Below are 23,255 nucleotides of genomic sequence, written 5' to 3' on the forward strand. Positions count from 1 at the left end.
CCCAATCTTTTACTATCAGTATCGAAGTTAATCCAAACCATTAGGCCCTTTTCACACAGGTGGACTAAAAAACTGACAAGCGAACATGACGGTCAGACCATCCATTGCTCTCTATGAAGCAGAGGATGTAAACGGACATGCGTTCGTTTACACCCACCAAAATCCTATCCCATCCGCTAAAAACAGATGACAGTTGGATGTAAACAGACCTCCAACCACTCAGAGGAAAGCAGGCTGTGTCTGTGTCCGCTCTGCAGAAGAGAGAGAGATCCCCTGCTGAGCAGGCGGATACGCTTGTGGAGTCCGCCAGCGTGAAAGACCCCAACTGGATGACATTGCTAAAGAACTTATCTAAGCTGACCACATAAAACCAACCTAAATTTAACTTCAGAAAAAATGACATTTATTTCTGTGCAAAAATAAAAATTGCTAGGATTCCCATATCTTCACAATATACTCTATACTGTATTTGTGTGTAAGAATTAAAAAAAAAAAAAAAAAAAAAAAAAAGGAAGTGTAAGGAATTGATATTGAGGAACTATTCTAAAAAAAAAGTGGATAATAAAAGGAATATAGGGTTAAACATGGGGGGGGGGAGGGGATTATATATATCTAGATATACACCCTGTTCCAAATTATTATGCCAATGTTATTTTTCTCATTTACCTAAATAATTGATGTAAACAACAGTCAGCATGTTATCAACTATTAAGAGTACATTAAGAGTACAATTCAAATTTTATTGAACAAACCTCCTAATGATAACAGTCTTTTTTTTCAAAATAAAAAACTTACAATGCACTGTTCCAAATTATTACGCACAGTAAGTTTCAAAACACTTTATAGGTTGTAAAGAACTGAAAATGGTCATTTGTTGTGTTTGCAGCATATTTATTGAAATCAAAAGCTATTTCAATCAAACTTTGAACAACATTTTAACTTTTTAAACATTTTAACAGGTCACGTTCCATTTTAACATAGGACCCCTTATTTGATAGCAGCTTCACAAATCTTGCATCCATTGAACTTGTGAGTTTTTGGACAGTTTCTGCTTGAATTTGTTTGCAAGATGTCAGAATAGCCTCCCAGAGCTGCTGTTTGGATGTAAACTGCCTTCCACCCTCATAGATCTTTTGTTCGAGGATGCTCCAAAGGTTCTCAATAGGATTGAGGTCAGGGGAGGATGGAGGCCACACCATGACTTTCTCTCCTTTTATCCCCATAGCAGCCATTGATGCAGAGGTATTCTTTGCAGCATGAGATGGTGCATTGTCATGCATGAAGATGATTTTATTACGGAAAGCCTAGTTCTTCCTTCTGTACCAGGGCAGGAAGTGGTCAGTCAGGAACTCCACATACTTTGCAGAGGTCATCTTTACACCTTCTTGGACCCTAAAGGGGCCGACCAGCTCTCTTCCCATGATTTTGGCCCAAAACATGACTCCACCACTGCCTTGCTGACGTCACTGCCTTGTTGGAACAGGGTGGCTGTCCACCAACCACGCACTACTCCCTCAATCTGGACCATCCAGGGTTGCACGGCACTCATCAGTGAACAGGACTGTTTGAAAATTAGTCTTCATGTATTTTTCTGCCCAACACGGCCGTTTCTGCTTGTGAGCATTGGTTAGTGGTGACCGAATGGAAGGTTTATGCACAGTTGCAAGACTCTGGAGGACTCTACACCTTGATGTCCATGGGACTCCAGAGACAACGGCAGCTTCAAATATCTGTTTGCTGCTATGTAATGGTGTTTTAGCAGCTGCTCTCTTGATCCGATGCATGGATCTGGCAGAAATCTTCCTCAATGTGCCTTTATCTGCACGAAACCCGTCTGTGCTCTGAATCAGCCACAAATCTCTTAATAGTGCAATGATCACGCTTATGTTTTCGTGAAATATCTAATGTTTTCATACCTCGTCCAAGGCATTGAACTATTTCACTCTTTTCGGCAGCAGAGAGATCCTGTTTCTTCCCCATATTGCTTGAAAATGGTGCTCTGCTTAATAATGTGGAACACCCTCCTTTAGTAGTTTTTCCTTTATTGGGCTCACCTGGCAATCTAATTATCATAGGTGTCCGAGATTGCTTTCAGTGATCAAAAGAGCCCTGAGACACAATGCCATCCATGAGTTAAACTGAAAAACAAAATATTTAATCTTTGTGACACTGAAATAGAATTTGCATAATAATTTGGAACAGGGTGTATATAGATATATATATTTTTTCCAGTGTTTCTGGGTAAAAGATTTGTTTCTCTGACAGCCAGAGTAATAGTAAAACATCAGTGTTTGTTCACATTTTTGGAGACCCTGTCGAGGGACAGCTATTTTGGCTGATTATAGCTGAATTAGTTGATGATAGCATCTAAGACTCACAAAACAGAACCTTAGCTGTCAAACAGCAGATATTGGTCCACATGAGTCTGCATCTGGGAAAGGACTCTCTGGGGAGTATAAGGTATGACCTACGTTCTTAATTTGTTACATCTGCACTTACCAGCCCTCAGCTCTACTAGATCCCAGGACACTGTACCCGACCAGTACAATGTCTTTGGATTTGCAGAATTCTAACATTTTACCCTGATTGAGGTATATATGACACTCCACCTACAGAGAGAAACATTGGTTAAGGAGAAACTGGTTAAGAAGAACTCCATGCTAAAAACATATTTCAGTATGCAAGCAGTAGTAAGAGAGCATTCTTACAGTATTTCAAGCACCCAGCATTGACAAAAGGCATTGGTGAGGTGCAATGACTTCTGTAGTGCCACTTGGAAGCATTGGACAACAGTACCAAGGCAATCATCTTTTTTTAATCTTATTTTTTTGCGTGGAAAGGGGGGGGTGTTGAGGAAACTTGGATAGTGAAACATCTTGAACAGGTCCAGCTGAATGGAACCCACTTCTACTTGCTATACCCTGACCTGAATAAATGAGAAACTTCACTGGCATTTGAAAGAAGTTGCTCAGCAGCCAATATAAAATTACCTAGCTATAATGCTTACTCCTGTTCATGGGGTCAGAGAATATGGCTGGCTAGTTGAAATTTAAAGGAGAGCAAATGCCTAGTGCTTAATATTTCACTCACAAACATGGAATTGATCCCGGCTAGGGCTGCACTCCCATTCACATGGGCAGAAAAATCAATCCCATATCTTGGAATTCATTTAACAGCATCTCATTCTGACTTATTCTCAACTAATTATCCTCCTGTATTAAGACAGATCACAAATCTAATAAAACAATGGTCGCAACTTCCTTTATCCTGGATAGGGAAGATTAATGCAATCAAAATGACTATTCTACCCAAATTGCTTTATCTATTCAGAGTCCTCCCTATTCCAATTCCTTCCTATTTTTTGAGAATAGTACAAAAAAGAGCAACTTCGTTTATATGGGGCTCTTCTAAACCACGTATACCTATACACACACTACATCTTCCCAAAAATAAAGGAGGCCTGGGATACCCTAATTTTACTAACTACTACAGAGCAGTACATTTGGCCAGTCTGTCCAAATACCATGCAAAACAGGAAATCCCATTATGGGTATTTATAGAGGCTTCAGAAAATGACCCTCTATTAATATCAAATTTATTATGGCTTGATCCTAAAGACCGCTTTAAAATTCATAATCCCATAACTAAACACTTCTTATCTCTCTGGGATAAACTAAAAACCAAATATCAGTTACAATCTCCACACAATCCTCTCCTTTCTTTTATCAGAAATCCGGCCTTTTATCCGGCATGGATCTACCCAAATTCTTTTAAAGCTTGGACAACATCAGGCATTCAGACACTAAATGACTTCATAGCATCTAAATCATTCCTTTCATTCCCATCGCTTAGAGAAAAATATGATCTACCAAACTCTGAGATATTTAGATATCTCCAAATCAAAAATTTCTATACACCATTCCTAAAGGGGGATACACCATTATCCCAATTATCCATTTTTGAATCAATCTGTACAAAAAGATCCATATGCTAAAGGTACAATTTCATCACTTTATAAGCAATTATATGGAGTAGCAAATCTTAATAGACCCTCTTACGTTCAGAGGTGGGAGGAGGACCTGGGACGAACTTTAGAAGACACGGACTGGTCTAACATATGGCTCACATCTAAGTCATCTTCACCCAACATCTTAGCACTGGAGACAAATTATGAAGTCCTAACTCGCTGGTACCTTGTACCCGCTAGAGTGGCAAAATATTCACCTAATACCTCAGCTCTTTGTTTGAGGATGCCCAGAAATAGGCACATATTTACACATATGGTGGACATGCCCAGTAATCCAAACCTTCTGGAAGGAAGTCTTCGTGATTGCATCTAAAATATTTAAAAAAATAATACAACCAGATCCATATTTAACTTTACTTAATCTAAAACCGGAATGGTTAACACTCTCTCAATTCAAACTTATGATCCAACTAATAACGGCTGCAAAACAAACAGTGGCCAAGGCATGGAAATCTCCTACATTGGTACTAGCAGAAACAATTCACAGAATGAATAATACAATGTCCCATGCTAAGATGGTAGCCACCGATCAAAATCAAATTCCAAAATTTGAAAAACTTTGGCATCCTTGGATAAAACAACAGTTCCTGTCAAACTTCAATGACTCTGTCCTGTTGCCATGGTAGCAGATTAAATGACTTACAGAGACACCCATTCTAAGGCTTCAAAGAGAACTAAAAAGAATAATAAACTGACGAGCGGGACAACCTTGTGGACCATACCTCTACCTTTCAACCCTTTTTCTTCTTTCTCTTTCCTTTTCTCCACCTTACGATTAAAGCTCATTATCAGAATTTATTTGACCTATATACACTCTACTTGTAAACAATATGTATAGTAGGTATAATTAATTTAAATACCTACAAAAGTAACTAAGGAAATGATATATATCTTTAATTTAGGTTTACGTGAACCCAATGTTTAATATTTGAAATTTCATGATATTTACCTATATAAACCCTACTGTAAAACAATGAGCTTACTTTATAGATCCTTGTAAACTTACTTTATGTATCTTTATAACATTGTATACTCAATAAACTTCATTTGACAAGAAATTTAAAGGAGAACAAGGGGCGGGACTTTACATGAGGCACACGGAAGCAGATAAATAAATTTGGTAAAAGACAGCTTTTAATTGGTTCAAATTGTCATATATTTACATATTTAATTTTTATGCATTTTGCTATATCTCAATATTTTAATATTTCATTAGAACCTAATATTGCACAACAGTATACCTTCCAAAAAGGAATGACATATTTACAGATACATGGATTCATTGATGCATATATACACACATTGCAGTTGATACCTGTACAGAGTAGTTTCGTCACACCACTTTTCCTTGTGGAACATGGCACCATGGCATTTTTGCCCCTATCCATTTTGCAACAGGTATTTACTCTCTTTCACCACTCACTTACCATCTGGTCTTTCACTATTTCTTGTTTCTTCTTTTTGTTTCTTTTTTTTTCATACTTCTGTGCCTCCCCATCTTCTTTTTTCTTTCTCCTCTCTCTTCTTGTACTTTACCTTTTCACTCTATTCAACACATTTTTTACACCACTTTTATATTTTTTTGTTACATTTTTTACAGAGGTCCCCCAATTGGGGTAACCCTATTCAGCCAACACCTGTGTTACTTCATATATTTAGTATAGGCCTGGAGCTGAAGCACAGCATAAGAGTAGGGCCAGCATGATGGGGTTTTCCCTATAAGGCTATAGCAAGGTGGGGGTTGTTAAGAAAGTGATACAGTTGGTAGGAGGGTCAAGTATCAGGAGAGATATGATAAGAGGTACCCATTGGAGGATCATAGGGTGGGGCAGGGTGTGGCTGGGTGGTCCTAATGGGTTGCTAGGTGGGTGTTGGTCTGTCAGTATCACTTGGAATTTGGACAGCAACCGAGAGGAGATTCTCTGAGTGTTTAGCTGTGTCTGGCAGTTAACTGAAGTAAGATGGAGGATCTTGACAATATGCTGGCCAGGATTCGCGTGGTGGCGGTTGCCAATGGACCTCAATGGCTACGTGATCAATTGTCTGGACTGTTGCCGGAGTCGGGGCAGGTAATTGCTACACCTGCCCCTTCTATTACACGTGCTAGGAGGTCAAGGCCTCCTGAGTGTTTGAGCCCTGAAATGACTCTGAGGGGGTGTCGCCGCGCTGGGAGCCCAGTAATGGACCCTTCAGCTTCAGCAGCCAAGAGAATGCCTTCTCAGCAGGCTAAAGGAGCTGGGAGGAATCCTCATCACAGGCGTCCCCTGGGGGCAAGAAGAGGGTCAGCCACACAATCTCACCCCCCTTCTACAGTTTTACAGGATCATACGGCTGCCTCTGCGGGTGCTATGCCCACCATTAGAGCAGCCCTGCGGGGGAGAGTGCGTTCACCCAGTGCCGGCCTGATGCCTGGGTCGGCCAGGACTGTTAACAGGAGAAGCGGAGGTTACCAGAGGGGAGCCGGCGCCGAGACTACAGCTCAGCGGGACCTGCGCACAGCTTCTGTCACAAGCCCTAGGCAGAGAGCGCAGGGGGGGAGGAGGAACTCGAGGGAGAACGGAGCAGCGGCCTCCGGTGACGTTATCGGCCGACGCCTGTCAGCGGAGCGCAGTACGGGCGTGATACATGAAGAGGTAGAGCGGTCGGAGGGAGAACTGTCAGCATCTGACGAAGGAGAGGAGAGGGGGGAAGCCGGCCCAAGGAGAAGAGAGGATGATCAGCTGCAGGGATCTGGAGTGACGGCTGAGCGGTCTGGGCAGCCTGGTAAGTATCATCCATGTGTGTCTTATGTGTCTGCTGTTATGTCGTCTGTGTCAGATGTCAGTGCAGGAATGTTGTCACAGGGACAGATACAGGAGAAGGGGGGCTCTGTGGCTGAGGAAGGACAGCGAACTATGGGGGGGGGGGGGATGCTGTGATGGGCATAAGGCAAGACTGTGCTGTTCGGGAGATAGCTTTGCAGGACACGGCTGTGAGGGGGGGGGTCCTTGCTAGGGGTGCCGTCGGTGGTGCCGGCAACAGTAGCCGGGATGACTGGTGTTGATGGACTGCTACAAGCGTTCATGGCAGGTTTCAGTGAGGTGCTAGCCAGGTGCGACACGGGGACAAGTGCAACTGGGGTTGTTTCCACGGCGTCTAGTGCGACTGGGGTTGTTTCTCCGGCGTCGGCATGGACAGCTGCGCAATCTTCGATAATTTCATCAGGGGATGTGGCCAGCCAGGGCTTGCCTGGGGGGCTAGCGGGAGGGGTATCGGTGACGTCCCCCCAGGAGGGGGCAGGGCAGATGGTGGTGGCTACGTCATCCACAGAGGCATCATCGCAGAGCTCAGTCAAGGCGGCTGAGGAGGGTAAGAAGTCCACGGGGGACACCGAGGGTGTGCGTTTAGCGGACGCGGCTAAATGCGAAGTATATGTATGCTTCGAGGGACCGCTGGGATCTCACTTAAAACAGGAAGTGCGTGACAGGATTTGGAAAGGTGAGTACGTGGAGATATTATCCCTGTTACCCCTAGAAAAGTTTAACCTGGACAAGGTCAAGCCGGATGAGAGTAAGAAGGAGGAAGAGGAGAAGAGGCAGTACCGGCTTATTCCCAGGACTTTTGGGAATTGGCTACAGGCGTTCAATATTCTTGCCAGTGTCATCGGCGAGAAGTCTCCAGGTCAGTGCTCCGTGCTGTTTTGTTACGCGGATGCTATTGGCAAGGCGCAGAGGGTGTACGGGGGAGTGTCCTGGTTGCGTTACGATGAACAATTCCGTCAACGCAAGTCGCTCAGGCCATCAATTAGGTGGGACCACAAGGATATCAGCTTGATGAAGTTGATGACCCAGGCGAGGGCGACAAACACCCCCTTTTCAGGGGGGCTGGTGGGGGAGCAGGAACCGCGTCGCCATCGGCCAGAAAGCGGAAAGGTTTCTGTTGGCAGTTCAATTAAGGGAACTGTAGATTCAGGGGATCATGCTGGTTCCGACATGAATGCTCAGGCTGCGGGGGATCTCATCCACTTGCGAAATGCTTCAAACAAAACAAAGGTAAGTCTGGTGAAGCTGGCAAGAGGGAGGACGCCGGTGAAGGTGGAAAAACTGGCTCCATTCCTAAGTAGGTATCCTGATCAAACGGCGGCACGGCTTCTTTTACATGGTTTTTCTGTAGGTTTTAGGATCCCTTGCACTTTATCCGGTGTTCCTCCTGTCCCTGCTAATTTGTTGTCGGCACGACAACACCCTTCGGTGGTGTCGGAGAAATTGGCTAAGGAAGTGGCTTTGGGTAGGATGGCAGGCCCTTTCGAAACGCCCCCTGTAGCGGAGTTGGTTGTCTCTCTGTTGGGAGTGGTTCCCAAGAAGGAACCCAATTCTTTCCGGTTAATCCACCACCTTTCATATCCGCATGGTTTGTCGGTTAATGATGCCATTGACCGCGAGTTTTGTACGGTCTCTTACGCATCTTTTGACAAGGCGGTTAGTTGGGTTCGGAAGTTCGGCAAGACGGATATAGAATCGGCTTTCCACCTTCTTCCGGTGCATCCCGACAGCTTCCGTTTGTTGGGCTGCATGTGGGAGGGTCATTATTTTGTCGATCTCTGCCTGCCTATGGGTTGTGTCGTATCTTGTTCACTTTTCGAAACATTCAGCTCCTTTTTGGAATGGGTGGTGAGGGATGTGTCCAGTTTGCATTCCATAATTCACTACCTGGACGATTTCTTGGTGATTGGCCCTTTGACGGGCAGGGGGTGCCATATTCTGTTGGCCACGTTGCAATACGTTTTTGAGTTATTCGGTGTACCTTTGGCGCAAGAAAAAAACTGAAGGGCCGGTCACCACGCTTAAATTTCTGGGGATTGTGATTGACACGGTGTGCATGGAGTGCTGGCTTCCCTTTGATAAGGTGGAGGACATGCAGGCAGCAGTGTCCTTTGCCCTCGGCAGCAACAAGATTCGCTTGCGTTCCTTGCAGTCATTGTTGGGCAAGTTGAATTTTGCGTGCCACATTATGCCCATGGGCAGGATCTTCTGCAGGCGTTTGGCTTCGGCCACGTCGGGGGTCAAGGCACCGCACCATTTTGTGCATTTGTCTAAGGCACACAGAGACGATTTGCGGGTATGGCAGTTGTTCCTGGCACAATTCAATGGTAGGTCATTGTGGATGGATGAAATGGTTTCTGCGTGCGACTTGGAGCTTTCTACGGATGATGCCGGGGCAGTCGGTTATGGAGCAATCTTGGGGAGTCAGTGGAGTGCTGGTGAATGGCCGGACTCATGGTGCAAGGCGGACTTACTGGGTAATCTGGTGCTGTTGGAGCTATTTCCCATTGTGACGGCGGTGGAAATTTGGCAGCAAGAATTTAGGAACAAACGGGTTCTTTTTCACTGTGACAATCTGGGGGTTGTACAGGCTATTAACAAAATTTCCGCTTCTTGCCCACCGGTGGTGCGTTTTCTGAGGCATTTAGTGCTGTTATTGTTACGTTCGTGCTGTTCATGTGTCGGGTGTCACCAATAATGTGGCGGATGCTTTGTCTCGCTTACAGTGGGACAGATTCAGAATGTTGGCGCCGGGGGCAGAGCGACATGGCAGGCCTTGCCCAGACCACTTATGGGACATCGCATTCGAACGGTAACAAGGCTCATCAAGGATTCGGTGTGCACTGCTACGTGGACCGCATATGAGAAGGTTTGGGGGGAGTGGCTTGCACTTGAACGGGAGGTAGGTTGATGTGCTAGCGAGGGTGACTATTTGTGCTTGGTGCTAGAATTAATTGGCAGGAATGTGGAAGGTGGAGTTTTCGCATCCAAATTGGGTCAGAAAATGTCAGGCTTGGCTGTTTGGTTTCAATTGTCTGGGGTTGGGGATGTTACCAAGCATGCTTTGGTAAAACGGGTTTTGTGGGGCTACAGGCGGGGTAAGAACACAAGGGATTCCCGCCGCCCGGTTTCATTCAGCATGCTAGGGGCTATCATAGGTGTCATGGGTGAGGTTTGTTCCTCGCCTTACGAAGCTGCGCTTTTTAGAACGGCATTTATTTTGGCGTTTTTTGGGGCGTTCAGAATTGGAGAATTGGTGTGCAAGTCAAAACTGGGGTGGTGGTGGTTTGGACTGGGCTGATGTGGTGCTTAGGGGTGAAGTGGTGTCTCTTAATTCGCAGGTCCAAAACTGACCAAGGTGGTAAAGGTGCATGGGTTACTTTGGGGGAGGTAAGGGGCTCGCCCTTGTGCCCTGTTCGGGCAGTTCGGGAATGGTTGGAGGTCAGGGGCACGGACCGCAGTCCTTTGCTCCAACATAGTAATGGGTTTGCATTGTCTAGGTTTCAGTTTGGGGCTGTTTTCAAGAAGTGTCTCCTGGCTGCGGGTTTTTCGACACAGAATTACTCCTCCCATTCTTTCAGAATTGGAGCGGCCACCGAAGCGGCCCGATGGGGCCTGGAAGACAAGCTAGTGCATCAACTTGGTAGATGGGAGTCACAACGTTTTCGACTGTATGTGCAGCCTCATCTATTGTGAGATTGGATAGGTCATAGGTAAGCATGGTTAAGTGGGGGAAGGTGATCATGTTTTACGTGTGTTTCTGTTTCTTGTGTTTTTCTTACATGTTGTGGGTGTTCAATTGTTGGTTTCTTGTCGTGTGTTTTGGTGCTGGGGATTTGTGTTGTTTATGTTTTGTGTTACTTTACAGGTTCGGAATGTTTGGTGTGGATCCTGGGCAATTCTTACGTTTTCTGGGGGGCTAAGAGGGCTGAGGTTAGGCAGGATGGTCGTCAGTTGGGATTCTCCAGAGAACAGGTCAGGATCAGGTGGATCGGGGTCAGGGGCATGTTGTGGTCGAGGGTTCTTCCAGAAGTGCACCATTACGCCAGGCTTGACAGGCCCCCTGACGTGCTTCTACTTCATGTGGGAGGAAATGATTTGGGGCTCCGGGGAATTATGCAGAGACATTAAATATGATCTCTTAAGATTGCGTACCCTGTTCCCGGACACAATTGTAGTGTGGTCGGACATGGTGGCCAGGGCCTCCTGGCGTTTGGCTGTATCTGTGGAGCGGATTAATAGAGCCAGGATCAAGATCAATAAGGCTGTAGCAAAATTTTTTGTCCGCAACGGTGGTTTGGCGATTCGTCAGAGGGAATTGGAGCAGGATCCGTGGTTGTACTTGAGAGGGGACGGGGTTCATTTGAATGCAGTAGGGATTGATCTTTGGTTCCTGGGCTTGCAAGACGGCATTCAAAGTGCTCTGTGGGTGTGGCGGGCCGCCCAGGCGTAAGGTTTCACGCCAGGCGTCTTGGCAGAGGTCGTAGGGTTTTTGAAGGCGGGGATAGTGAATTTCTTTGGAAAAAGATGGGTTGGGCCCATCTATGGTAGGGGTGTAACTGCTCTAATAAGGGCGGGTGTAATAGTTGGCTGTATTGGCTGGTGAATTTGCCTAAATTTGTCCCAGAGCTGGCGTAAAGCACAGCTGGGGGCCGTAATAGGCGAGGTAGTGCCAGATACAGAAATTTGAGCAGTCAAGGGTGCCTTCAATAATCCTATGCAGTTTTTTCAAGTCAGTTATTTCTTTTATTAAAGTTTTGTTATGGTTTGTTTTTTGTGTAATAAAGAGGCTGCTATGGCCATTTTAACCCAAAAACAAGTTGTCTGGCTTAATTATTGTAATTTGGTAAGGTGGTAATTGGGTATTGGGTGATGGTATACAGCTGATAATGTGGGCAATACCCCAATCATGACCCACTCGGGGTGCTGTTTGTGTTGGCTGCTGTCGTCCTGTTACGCCCCCTCAGCTCCTGGATGTGTTGTTTTTGGCTGGTCTGTGATTCTCATGGCTGCACCACCATTGCGCAGATGCATATGTAAGTTTGTGGGCTAAATGTATATTATATATGTGTTTCTCATATTCTACATTTGCCCACTTGTTCCCTCAACCCCTTTAGATTATTTAAATATGATTGTCCTTTTTATTTATAGGCGATCACTATGGTTTTGCTCCCGATGAGTGGCTAAAAGGCCCCAAAACGCGTAGAGCTTATAACTACCGATATGTGTATATATCTATCAACTGTGTAATGGACGTACCTTTTAGACCAATTTTCATCTTTCTTCATCTCCATTAAGTGACACTTTAATGGGTCACTACTCTGTATAGGCATCAACTGCAATGTGTGTAAAAATGCATTAATTAATCCATGTATCTGTAAATATATGTCATTCCTTGTTGGAAGGTATACTATTGTGCAATATTAGGTTCTAATGAAATATAAAACTATTGAGATATAGCAAAATGCATAAGAATTAAATATGTAAATATATGACAATTTGAACCAATTAAAAGCTGTCTTTTACCCAATTTATTTATCTGCTTCATGTAAAGTGCCGCCCCTTGCTCTCCTTTTAGATATCAAATATTGAACCGGGATAGAGGAGGGGACCTGAATGGCCCCTTGTACCTCATTTAAAGTTCCAAAAATTCTTCTTTCATGACTGGCAAGTGTGACTTCACCGATAGCAGAGTTTGAGATCCACCTGGACAACATGGAGGAAATTAAAGTTTCTCAGGTAAGAGGTGAGGGTGGGGGTGGAAAGCCCTTAAAAAAAAAAAAACAAAAAGCAGTGTTTGCCCCTCCTCACATCACCCCATCCCAGTCCCAACTGTAGTGTCCTCTTCCCCTCTGTCCCCTTTGCATCACATCCCCCCCCATAGTGTCCTGAGCCCCCACCATAGCAGTGCCCTGTGCCCGCTGCCCCCCTTCACACCACCCCTCCACTTCCTGTAGTGTCCTCTGTTCCCCCATAGCAGTGTCCTGTGCCCTTCCCCCAAACCACTGTCATCAGGTTCCTCTGCCCGCACACACACACACACACACACACACACACACTGTAGGTAGCAGTATCTTACCTTATACTGCTGAACACTGTGCAGCAGAGAGGAGAGCGAGAGGTGTCATAGTACTGGATGGAAGGTGGAAGTGGGAGATGCCAGAATTAACTTTTCACATGAACAAGCTAGTGATTGGTTGCTAGGACCACCCAGCTTCCTATCAACCAATCACCTGCTGGGTAATGTGAATAGTTAACTCCAGCAGCTACCATACTGTGATATGTCCCGCTCTGAAGGAATGAAAGGACCGGCAATGCAGGGCTGTGTTTCCAATCTACTTGCCGACTGCCTGTGGTCAACTGGTAGATCAGGATCAATGGCTTGCTGATCCTCGGCCTATAGCACTGTCTGTTTTCTTAAGGCAAGCAGACCTAGGGGTATTTGGTTGGCTCTGCACTCTTTACTCTTTGCACAATGGCATATTTTCAGGCCAAGCAGAAGAAGTGGCTGAGCAAAGGCAAAATGAAAAGGGTGCGTGTGGTACTTGGGAGATTCATATATTTGCTGGGGATAAAGAAAATAAATGTAGTGCTCCTGCTCTAGGCTGGCTAAATTCAGTTTTGGCTCTGCTGTACCCAGCTGAGCAGCAATTATTTTTTTAGGTCTGGTCAGGTCTCTCTAAGCCTGGAAGTTGATTGCTGCTGCCTGTCTCTGGAAGAAGCTTTCAGAAATATAGTAGGAAGGTTAGCCACTGGGTTATGAATATTTATCTAACTTTAGCCAATCCATGGGGGGCAGGCACAGAAGGTGGGGCTGCGGAGAAGATAGTTGTTTGGGAGGGTCTGTTCAGAGCTCTCTCTCTCTCTCTCTCTCTCCTGGGGCCTCTCCCTCTGGAGCCTGTGTTATTGAAGAGCTGTTGTTGTCAGGCCTCAGCATGTGCTTGTGCTTGGCTGAAGGGCCTGGGGGACCCTGCACTTAAAGACATTTTCTGGAGGATGCTACCTTTGGAAGCTGTACTGGAGTAGGATCCCTTTCACTGAAGTGTATTGTAGGGAAGCTGGTTGGAGATGTCTCTGGACATTGTGAGTAGGACCTTACCTTGGTCTCAAGGTGTGCTTGTCCTTTGGGGGTTAGATGCCAGAGGTTGCTACAAGGACTGTGACTGCTCTTACAGAGTCTCAGACTAGCTGGCTATCCCCTTTTACCTCCAGCAATACTTAAGGCTGCTCCTGAAGGTCTTTGCTTGTGAATCTGTCCTCTTGCACCTGCTTATGTTTTGGAGTATCCTGCACCCTCATCCCTCTACCCACCTGTGTTCAAATACTGGAACAATTCTTCCAAAGACACCCACAGACTGAGCCCAAGTTTGTTGTTGTGCTCTGGTACCTGGGCCTGGCAGCCTCTGAACAGGTGACTCGGTGTACATCTTGTGGCATGTATGCGTTTCTTGATCATCCAATCGAGGGCGAATACTGCTGTGCAAAATGTAAGCACATTGTTTCCCTGGAAGCCTAGGTTCTGAATCTGGAGAAGCAACTGTCAGCACTGAGAAGACTCTCCATAATAAAGGAGAGCCAGGAACATACACGGCAGGTGCCAGCACAGAGGCAGGTGGAGACAAAGAGGTTCAGGCACTAAGAAAGAGCAGATGGGTGACAGTCAGGAAGGGTAGAGAGGAAGTGCCAGGGAGGCCGATCCAGGGCTGGAGCATCCCAATAAGTACGCTCCATTGAGTGACATTGGTGAAACTAGTCAGGGACCAGCACTGCAGGAGCTGAGGGACTCTGCTAGCTGCCGGGGAAAGAACTCCTCCAGTGAGAGTGGGGGGGGGGGAGCGAAGGGAAAGGAAAGACAGATTCTGATGGTAGGGGAATCAATTCTTAGAAGGACAGAAAGAGCAATCTGTAACAAAGACCTGAAGCGCCGAACTGTATGTAGTCTACCGGGCGCTCAGGTTCAGCACATCACGGATCTGGTGGACAGATTACTGGGAGGGGCTGGGGAAGACCTGGCTGTCATGGTGCACGTTGGCACCAATGACAAAGTCAGAGGCAGACGGAGTGTCCTAAAGAACGATTTAGGGACTTGGGAGCTAAATTGAGGAAAAGGACCTCCAAGGTAGTATTCTCAGGAATACTACCGGTACCTTGAGCCACACCAGAAAGGCAGAGGGAAGTGGCTGAGGAGCTGGTGCGTAAGGAGAGGTTTGGCTTTCTGGAGGACTGGGCCGACTTCTCTGTCGGTCACCAGTAATATAGAAGGGACAGACTGCACCTAAATGGGGAGGGTGCAGACTTGCTGGGAATGAAGATGGCCAAAAAGTTAGAGGGGTTTTTAAACTAGGCGATGGGTGAGGGCCCAGAAGTAGAGATAGTCAGCGTGGAACATATTCCAGAGGGTAGTATTGGGGGCATTAGTGGTAGGTTGACTAAAGCACATAAACCCAAGGTAAGTATAGTAACAAGTCCCAGTTGCAATCTCGGAACACCCAATAAGAGGATAATATGCGACCTGTCTAAACTACGTGACATGTTCACCAATGTCAGGAGCCTAGCAGACAAGATAGGTGAACTAGAGATACTGTTGTATGAGGAGGATTTGTATTTTGTGGGAATTTCAGAAACCTGGTTCAACAGCTCTCATGATTGGTATACCCTTTATCACAGGGATAGAGAGGGTAAAAAATGGGGAGGGGTATGCCTATATATCAAGAATAATGTACAAGTGAATGTGAGAGATGACATCACTAAGGGAGCTAGGGAGGAGGTGGAATCCTTATGGCTAGAGCTCCAGAGGAATGAAGCTAAGGGTAAAATAATACTGGGAGTATGCTATAGGCCCCCTAACCTGAGGGAGGAGGGGAGACGGATCTCCTATCACAAGTTGGATTAGCAGCAAGGATGGGAAGTGTTATAATAATGGGGGATTTTAATTATCCAGACATAGACTGGGCGGAGGGAACCATGCATTCGTCTAAGGCTCGCCAGTTCCTAAATGTCTTGCAGACAATTTCATGGTTCAGATGGTAGACGCACCAACTAGAAATAAAGCGTTACTGGATCTACTGATTACCAACCATACAGACCTGATCACGGATGTGGAAATACGGGGCAATTTAGGAAACAGCGATCACAGGTTAATTGGTTTCAGTATAAATCACACAAATAGGAAACATAAGGAGAATACAAAGACACTGAATTTCAAAAGAGCCAACTTCCCTAAACTACGAACCTTGCTAGAAGGCATAAATTAGGATAAAACCATAGGAACAAAGAACACGGAGGAGAGATGGGTTTGCTTTAGGAGCATATTAAATAAGGGCATTCGCCAATGCATCCCATTAGGTAATAAATTTAAAAGAGCGAACAAAAGTCCTGGATGGCTTAACTCCAATGTAAAAACGCATATAAAAGCAAAGGAGAAGGCCTTTACAAAAAAAAAAAATATACTAGGTTGAGGTTGAGGGATCATCATCAGCATTCAGACTTTATAAAGAATGCAACAAGAAATATAAGGGTGCAATAAAGGCGGCTGAGATAGAAAATGAAAGACACATAGCGGAGGAGAGCAAAAAAAATCCCAAGAAATTCTTTAAGTATGTAAACAGTAAAAAAGGGAGGACAGACCATATTGGCCCCATAAAGAAAGAGGAAGGACATCTGGTTACAAAGGATGGGGAGATGGCAAAGGTATTGAATTTATTCTTCTCCTCAGTCTTCACGAGGAAATCAGGGGGCTTCAGTAACCAAAACTGCAGTGTTTATCCTCAAGACACATCACAGGAAGCACCTCCTTGGTTAACAGAGGACAGAATTAAAATTAGACTTAGGAAACTTAACATTAATAAATCACCGGGACCAAATGGCTTGCATCCGAGGGTACTTAGGGAACTCAGTCAAGTAATTGCCAGACCATTGTTCCTAATTTTTGCTGACAGTCTACTGACTGGAATGGTACCAGCTGATTGGAGAAAAGCAAATGTAGCACCAATATTTAAAAAGGGCCCAAAATAAATCCCTGGGAATTACAGACCAGTTAGCCTAACATCAATAGTATGCAAGCTCTTGGAGGGGATGATAAGGGACTATATACAAGAGTTTAGTAATGAGAACAGTATCATTATCAGTAATCAGCATTGATTCATGAAGAATCATTCTTGCCAAACCAATCTATTAACCTTCTATGAGGAGGTGAGTTGCCATCTAGATAAATGAAGGCCCGTAGACGTGGTGTATCTGGATTTTGCAAAAGCATTTGACACAGTTCCCCATAAACATTTACAGTACAAAATAAGGTCTGTTTGCATGGACCATAGGGTGAGTACATGGATTGAAAACTGGCTACAAGGGCAAGTTCAGAGGGTAGTGATAAATGGGCAGTACTCGGAATGATCAGGGGTGGGTAGTGGGGTCCCCCAGGGTTCTGTGCTGGGACCAATCCTATTTAATTTGTTCATAAACGACCTGGAGGATGGGGTAAACAGTTCAATCTCTGTATTTGCGGACAATACTAAGCTAAGAAGGGCAAAAACTTCTCTGCAGGATGTGGAAACCTTGCAAAAAGATCTAAACAAATTAATGGGGTGGGCAACTACATGGCAAATGAGGTTTAATGTATAAAAATGTAAAATAATGCATTTGGGTGGCAAAAATATGAATGGAATCCAACACTGGGGGGAGAATCTCTGGGGGAATCTAGGATGAAAAAGGTCCTGGGGGTCCTATTAGATGATAGGCTCAGCAATGGCATGCAATGCCAAGCTGCTGCTAAAAAACCAAACAGAATATGGGCATGCATTAAAAAGGGGCTCAACTCCATAGATAAAACGATAATTCTCCCGCTCTACAAGACTTCGGTCCTGTCGCACCTAGAGTATGCTGTCCAGTTCTGGGCACCAGTCCTCAGGAAGGATGTACTGGAAATGGAGCGAATACAAAGAAGGGCAACAAAGCTAATAAAGGGTCTGGAGGATATTGGTTATGAGGAAAGGTTGTGAGCATTGAACTTATTCTCTCTGGAGAAGAGACGCTTGAGAGGGGATAGGATTTCAATTTACAAATACCATACTGGTGACCCCACAATAGGGATAAAACTTTTTCGCAGAAGGGAGTTTAACAAGACACATGGCCACTCATTAACATTAGAAGAAAAGAGGTTTAACCTTAAACATGTAGAGGGTTCTTTACTGTAAAAAGGATGTGAAATTCCCTTCCACAGGCGGTGGTCTCAGCAGGAAGCATTGATAGTTTCAAAAAACTATTAGAGAAGCACCTGAACGACCACAACATACAGGGATATACAATGTAATACTGACATATAATCACACACATAGGTTGGACTTGATGGACTTGCGTCTTTTTTCAACCTCACCTACTATGTAACTATGTAAGGTAATGGAGACTTATTTCCAGCAGCCCCACTAATGGGCTACACTAATGGTCCCAGCAAGTGCTTAGTCGGGGAGATATGCAGAAAAGTCGGACAAGGCAGTAGGCAGAAGATGTGGTCAATACAGGCAAGTGTCAGTTCAAGCAACAGGCAGATCAAGACACAGATATGGGCAAAGGACAGATAGTGAGGCATGTGGAGAAACCCATCACAAGTCCATGCACAGGGCTTGTGAATTTTGAATCAGGTGCAAAAAGATACAAGAACAATGTAAGGCAAGAAGTCTGCAGGCATTGCCAGGATAGAGGACACCCCAGCCAATAAGAGGTAAGAAGGAAGAGCTTAAAGCGGGGTTCCACCCAAATTTTGAACATTATCTTTATGCATTCTCTACCTTGCCTAGATGCTGACATGCTGTGTAAACAAAAATTTAAATCGCCGTAATTACCTTTTTTTTTCTAATCTTCTTAGCACTTCCTGGTTTTCCTCCCATGGGAGTAGGCGTGTTTTTAGCCTCTCACAGACCTCCCACAGTCCCCTGGGAGCTAGTCTCAGGCTTCCCAGCATGCATTGTGCAACAGCGTCATCACAACATCTCGGTGAATGCTGGGAGCACAGCATTCACCGCATCCAGGAAATACATGCTTGTGGGCTTCAAATGCCCACAATGAAGATGGAAACCGCCTTCAGTGAATTTTATAAGTTATTCTTTACAACGAAATCGGACACAGGCGGACTTATTACACAGAACATGTGAGTAGATAATCATGAGAAGAAAAGTTTGTGAATGAACTCCAAAAAAAAAAAAAAAAAAAAACGATAGATAGGTGGACCCCCCGCTTTAAGATGTAGCTGTATTGTCTAGCATGCTGCAGCGGAGGAGTGGAGGCAAACCGGCCAGATAAGGTCAATCAATTTACCTTTTTTTTTCTATACAAATGCTAGGTTTCCTAAAGTCTCTTCTTATTTTATTCACTGTAGTTACCTGATTACAGGCAGGTTTATACTTCAGTCCGGGTGCATTTAGGATCAGCTCCAGTTGTTTGCGGTTAAAGTTGGACACGCCGATTGATCTGACCAACCCAGCATCTTTACAAGCCTCCAAAGCCTGGAAATTTACAGTTTACATAGTCAGTTAGCTTGAAAACCAGAGACACTCATCCATTGAATTAAACAAAGCAAATTAAAAACATGTTACATCTTTAGAACCCTATACTTACATTTGATGCAGAGGAAGTCAAAAAGCCTTATACATTTCTAATAAAAAGAAAGAAATCCTTCCTGAACCCTAAAGGTAGTCAAATACTCCCTCAAGCAACATAATGACATAACTGCTGAGAAGCATAGGCTCATTTATGACCAACTAATAAACCAATACCTTGCCCCCCAAAAGACACGGAAGCTGAAAAAAAAAAAAATTGTGGGTGGAACACCGCTTTAAAGTCAGCAGCTACAAACACTGTAGCTGTTGACTTTTAATAAGGACACTTACCTGTCCAGGGAGTCCGTGATGTTGGCCCCCCGAGGCCGATCCGTCCATCGGATCGGGTGCAGGCGCTGCCATTCTAACTAAGGGAAACCGGCAGTGTAACCTTGCAGCTTCACTGCCCGTTTCCTACTGTGCATGCGTGAGTCGCGCGGCACTTTGTGAATGGCCAGCTGTCTTCCGGGACACACACAGGACCCAGAAGAGAGCGGGGGGGGGCAAGAGGATATGACATCCTGCGCCGCGGACCGGATGGATCGGAAGTACTGGCTGTACTTCATAAAAAGAATATACAATATAGAATATACAAATAAAAAAAAAAAAAAAATGTAATATCCAAAAACGAGAGATGGAGAGGTGATCTTTCGTTTAAGAACTCCGCTTTAAGTTGGAAATAGGGAAAGCCCACAGCTTTATAGAACTTTGCAAAAGTAACAACTTTCCAAATGTACCAAACAACAATGCCAGTTACAGTTATACTGTGAGCACCCATAAAACATAAACTCATAGTCTAAGAGGTCTGTCCTCACCATCAGTACCAGACAGGCGTTAGACTGACCCCAGAATTTAACTTGAGGGCATAGCCCATAAAGCAACATCAATTGCAGGCAAGGTCAAAACTGCCAATAAAGCTGTGACAAAACATCACAACGGGGGGGACTCTTGTGATAGCTGAATCTCCTGAATATGTAGAATACATATTGGTAAAACAACACTCATGGGTTTGGTGCGTTAGTGGAGGGGACTGGACGGTGATCTGTCATATGGAGTAAGAGCACACAACCTCATCTATATCCCGACGTTGTTATAGAGCGGTGCACTATCACACCAAACCCATGCGAGTACCCTGTACTAGGGCTTTGTTTGCATAATTAAAATCTATCACACTATGGAGTTTCTTTTTGCTATTTATATGTGAGGAGGCAACATCATTGAGCAGTTTGGGACCTTGCAACTTAACCTGGAATCCTTTTAAGGTGATTCACAAGCGTGTATTGACCAAACTTTATTGTGAGGTCACACGCTCTGAGGTGAGCGGCTATTACCTGGGAAGCACCTAAGTGAAATCACTTCAAAAGATCTTTATATTGACGGTCACCTATCAAGTCACGTTTATTATCTTTTTAATTAGGACGTTATATTATTTTAAAAACTGATCCTTTGTGGTCAGGGTGTCACGGACTTATATGCACTTAAGCACTTTACTGATCACTTTTGTGTCACTATATATGTTATATATATAATTTTATGACGTATGTGTATATTCACGATTTATGTGGAAAGTTGTATGGTGACATTGGTTGCTTGTATATCACTACAGTCAATTATTTGTATCTTTTCATAGGTTTTTATACTGCAGGTTCAGCAGATTATTAAGAGGATAGTGCAGCACATGATTTATTTTAGAATACATATTGGTGCTCAAAATATAAAAGATATGCGCTGTCTTGTGTAAACCAACATTTTTAGCACCCATTTTTCACCTCCTCATACAACTCCTGGCAAAAATTATGGAATCACCAGTCCCTGAGGATGTTCCTTCAGTTGTTTATTGTTGTAGAAAAAAAAAGCAGATCACAGACATGGCCAAAAACTAAAGGCATTTCAAATGGCAACTTTCTGGCTTTAGGAAACACTAAAAGAAATCAAGAAAAATAATTGTGGTGGCCAGTAACAGATTTATAGAACAAGCACAGGGAATAAATTATGGAATCACTCAATTCTGAGGAAAAAATTATGGAATCATGAAAAACAAACAAACAAAATAACACTCCAACACATCACTAGTACTTTGTTGCACCACCTCTGGCTTTTATAACTGCCTGCAGTCTCTGAGGCATTGACTTAATGAGTGATAAACAGTACTCTTCATCAATCTGGCTCCAGCCCTCTCCGATTGCTGTTGCCAAATCATCTTTGCAGGTTGGAGCCTTGTCATGGACCATTTTCTTTAACTTCCACCACAGATTTTCAATTGGATTGAGATCCGGACTGTTTGCAGGCCATGACATTGACCTTGTGTCTTTCTTCAAGGAATTTTTTCACAGATTTTGCTCTATGGCAAGATGCATTATCCTCTTGATAAATGATTTCATCATCCCCAAACATCCTTTCAATAGATGGGATAAGAAAAGTGTCCAAAATTTCAATGTAAATCTGTGCATTTATTGAAGATTTAATGACAGCCATCTCCCCAGTGCCTTTACCTGACATGCAGCCCCATATTATAATTGACTGTGGAAATTTGCATGTTTTCTTCAGACAGTCGTCTGCATAAATCTCATTGGAACGGCACCAAACAAAAGTTCCAGCATCATCACCCTGCCCAATGCAGATTCTGGATTCATCACTGAATATGACTTTCATCCAATCATCCACAGTCCACGATTGCCTTTCCTTAGCCCATTGTAACCTTGTTTTTTTGTGTTTAGGTGTTAGAGATGGCTTTCTTTTAGCTTTTCTGTATGTAAATCCCATTTCCTTTAGGCGGTTTCTTACAGTTCGGTCACAGATGTTGGCTCCAGTTTCCTCCCATTTGTTCCTCATTTGTTTTGTTGTACATTTTCTGTTTTCAAGGCATATTGCTTTAAGTTTTCTGTCTTGACGCTTTGATGTCTTCCTTGGTCTACCAGTATGCTTGCCTTTAACCGCCTTCCCATGTTGTTTGTATTTGGTCCATGTTTTAGACACAGCCGACTGTGAACAACCAACATCTTGTGCAACACTGCGTGATGATTTACCCTCTTTAAGGAGTTTGATAATCCTCTCCTTTTTTTCAATTGACATATCTGGTGTTGGAGCCATGCTTCATGTCAGTCCACTTGTTGCAACAGCTCTCCAAAGGTGTGATCACTCCTTTTTACCTACATACTAACAAGCAGATTTAATCTGATGCAAGTGTTAGTGTTTGTAATGAAAATTTACAGGGTGATTCCATAATTTTTTCCTCAGAATTTAGTGATTCCATAATTTATTCCCTGTGCTTGTTCTATAAATCTAACTGTTACTGGCCACCACAATTATTTTTCTTGATTTCTTTTAGTGTTTCTTAAAGCCAGAAAGTTGCCATTTGAAATGACTTTAGTTTTTGGCCATGTCTGTGATCTGCTTTTTTTCTACAACAATAAACAACTGAAGGAACATCCTCAGGGACTGGTGATTCCATAATTTTTGCCAGGGGTTGTATTCAAGGAGTAGTAAAAGTGCAACAGTCTTATTTTATTTAGCGCAAAATTTTGCCTTATAATACACATTGGCCTAAAATAATGAAAACTAACGTCTTTTTTTGTTTATAGTGCAAAAAATAAAAACCGCAGAGGTGATCAAATACCACCAAAAGAAAGCTCTATTTGTGGGGAAATGAGGACATCAATTTTATTCGGGTACAGCGTCCCACACCCGCGCAATTGTCAGGTAAAGCGACGCAGTGCCATATTGCAAAAAATGGCCTGGTTATTAAGGGGGTAAAACCTTCCGGGGCTGAAGTGGTTAAAGGAGGTTCAAGGGGCCTTCATTAATGCTAACAGCTGTTAGAAGCCATTCGTTTTTGTG

The 23,255-nt window shown here is 44.1% G+C and overlaps 1 protein-coding gene across 1 annotated transcript in view; it reads right to left on the reverse strand.

Moving 5' to 3' along the window:
• The window catches only part of LOC141132855 (aldo-keto reductase family 1 member C1-like), a 108,777-nt gene that overhangs the window by 21,269 nt on the left and 64,253 nt on the right, over positions 1-23,255 (reverse strand). Inside the window, exons 5-6 of the mRNA XM_073621776.1 lie at positions 19,203-19,325; positions 2,500-2,609 (exon numbers count right to left, since the gene is read on the reverse strand). Of these exons, the coding sequence (XP_073477877.1) occupies positions 2,500-2,609; positions 19,203-19,325 (233 nt within the window). The remainder of the gene's footprint in view (positions 1-2,499; positions 2,610-19,202; positions 19,326-23,255) is intronic.

Source organism: Aquarana catesbeiana, linkage group LG03 (genome assembly GCF_042186555.1).
Source record: "Aquarana catesbeiana isolate 2022-GZ linkage group LG03, ASM4218655v1, whole genome shotgun sequence".
Taxonomy (NCBI): domain Eukaryota; kingdom Metazoa; phylum Chordata; class Amphibia; order Anura; family Ranidae; genus Aquarana; species Aquarana catesbeiana.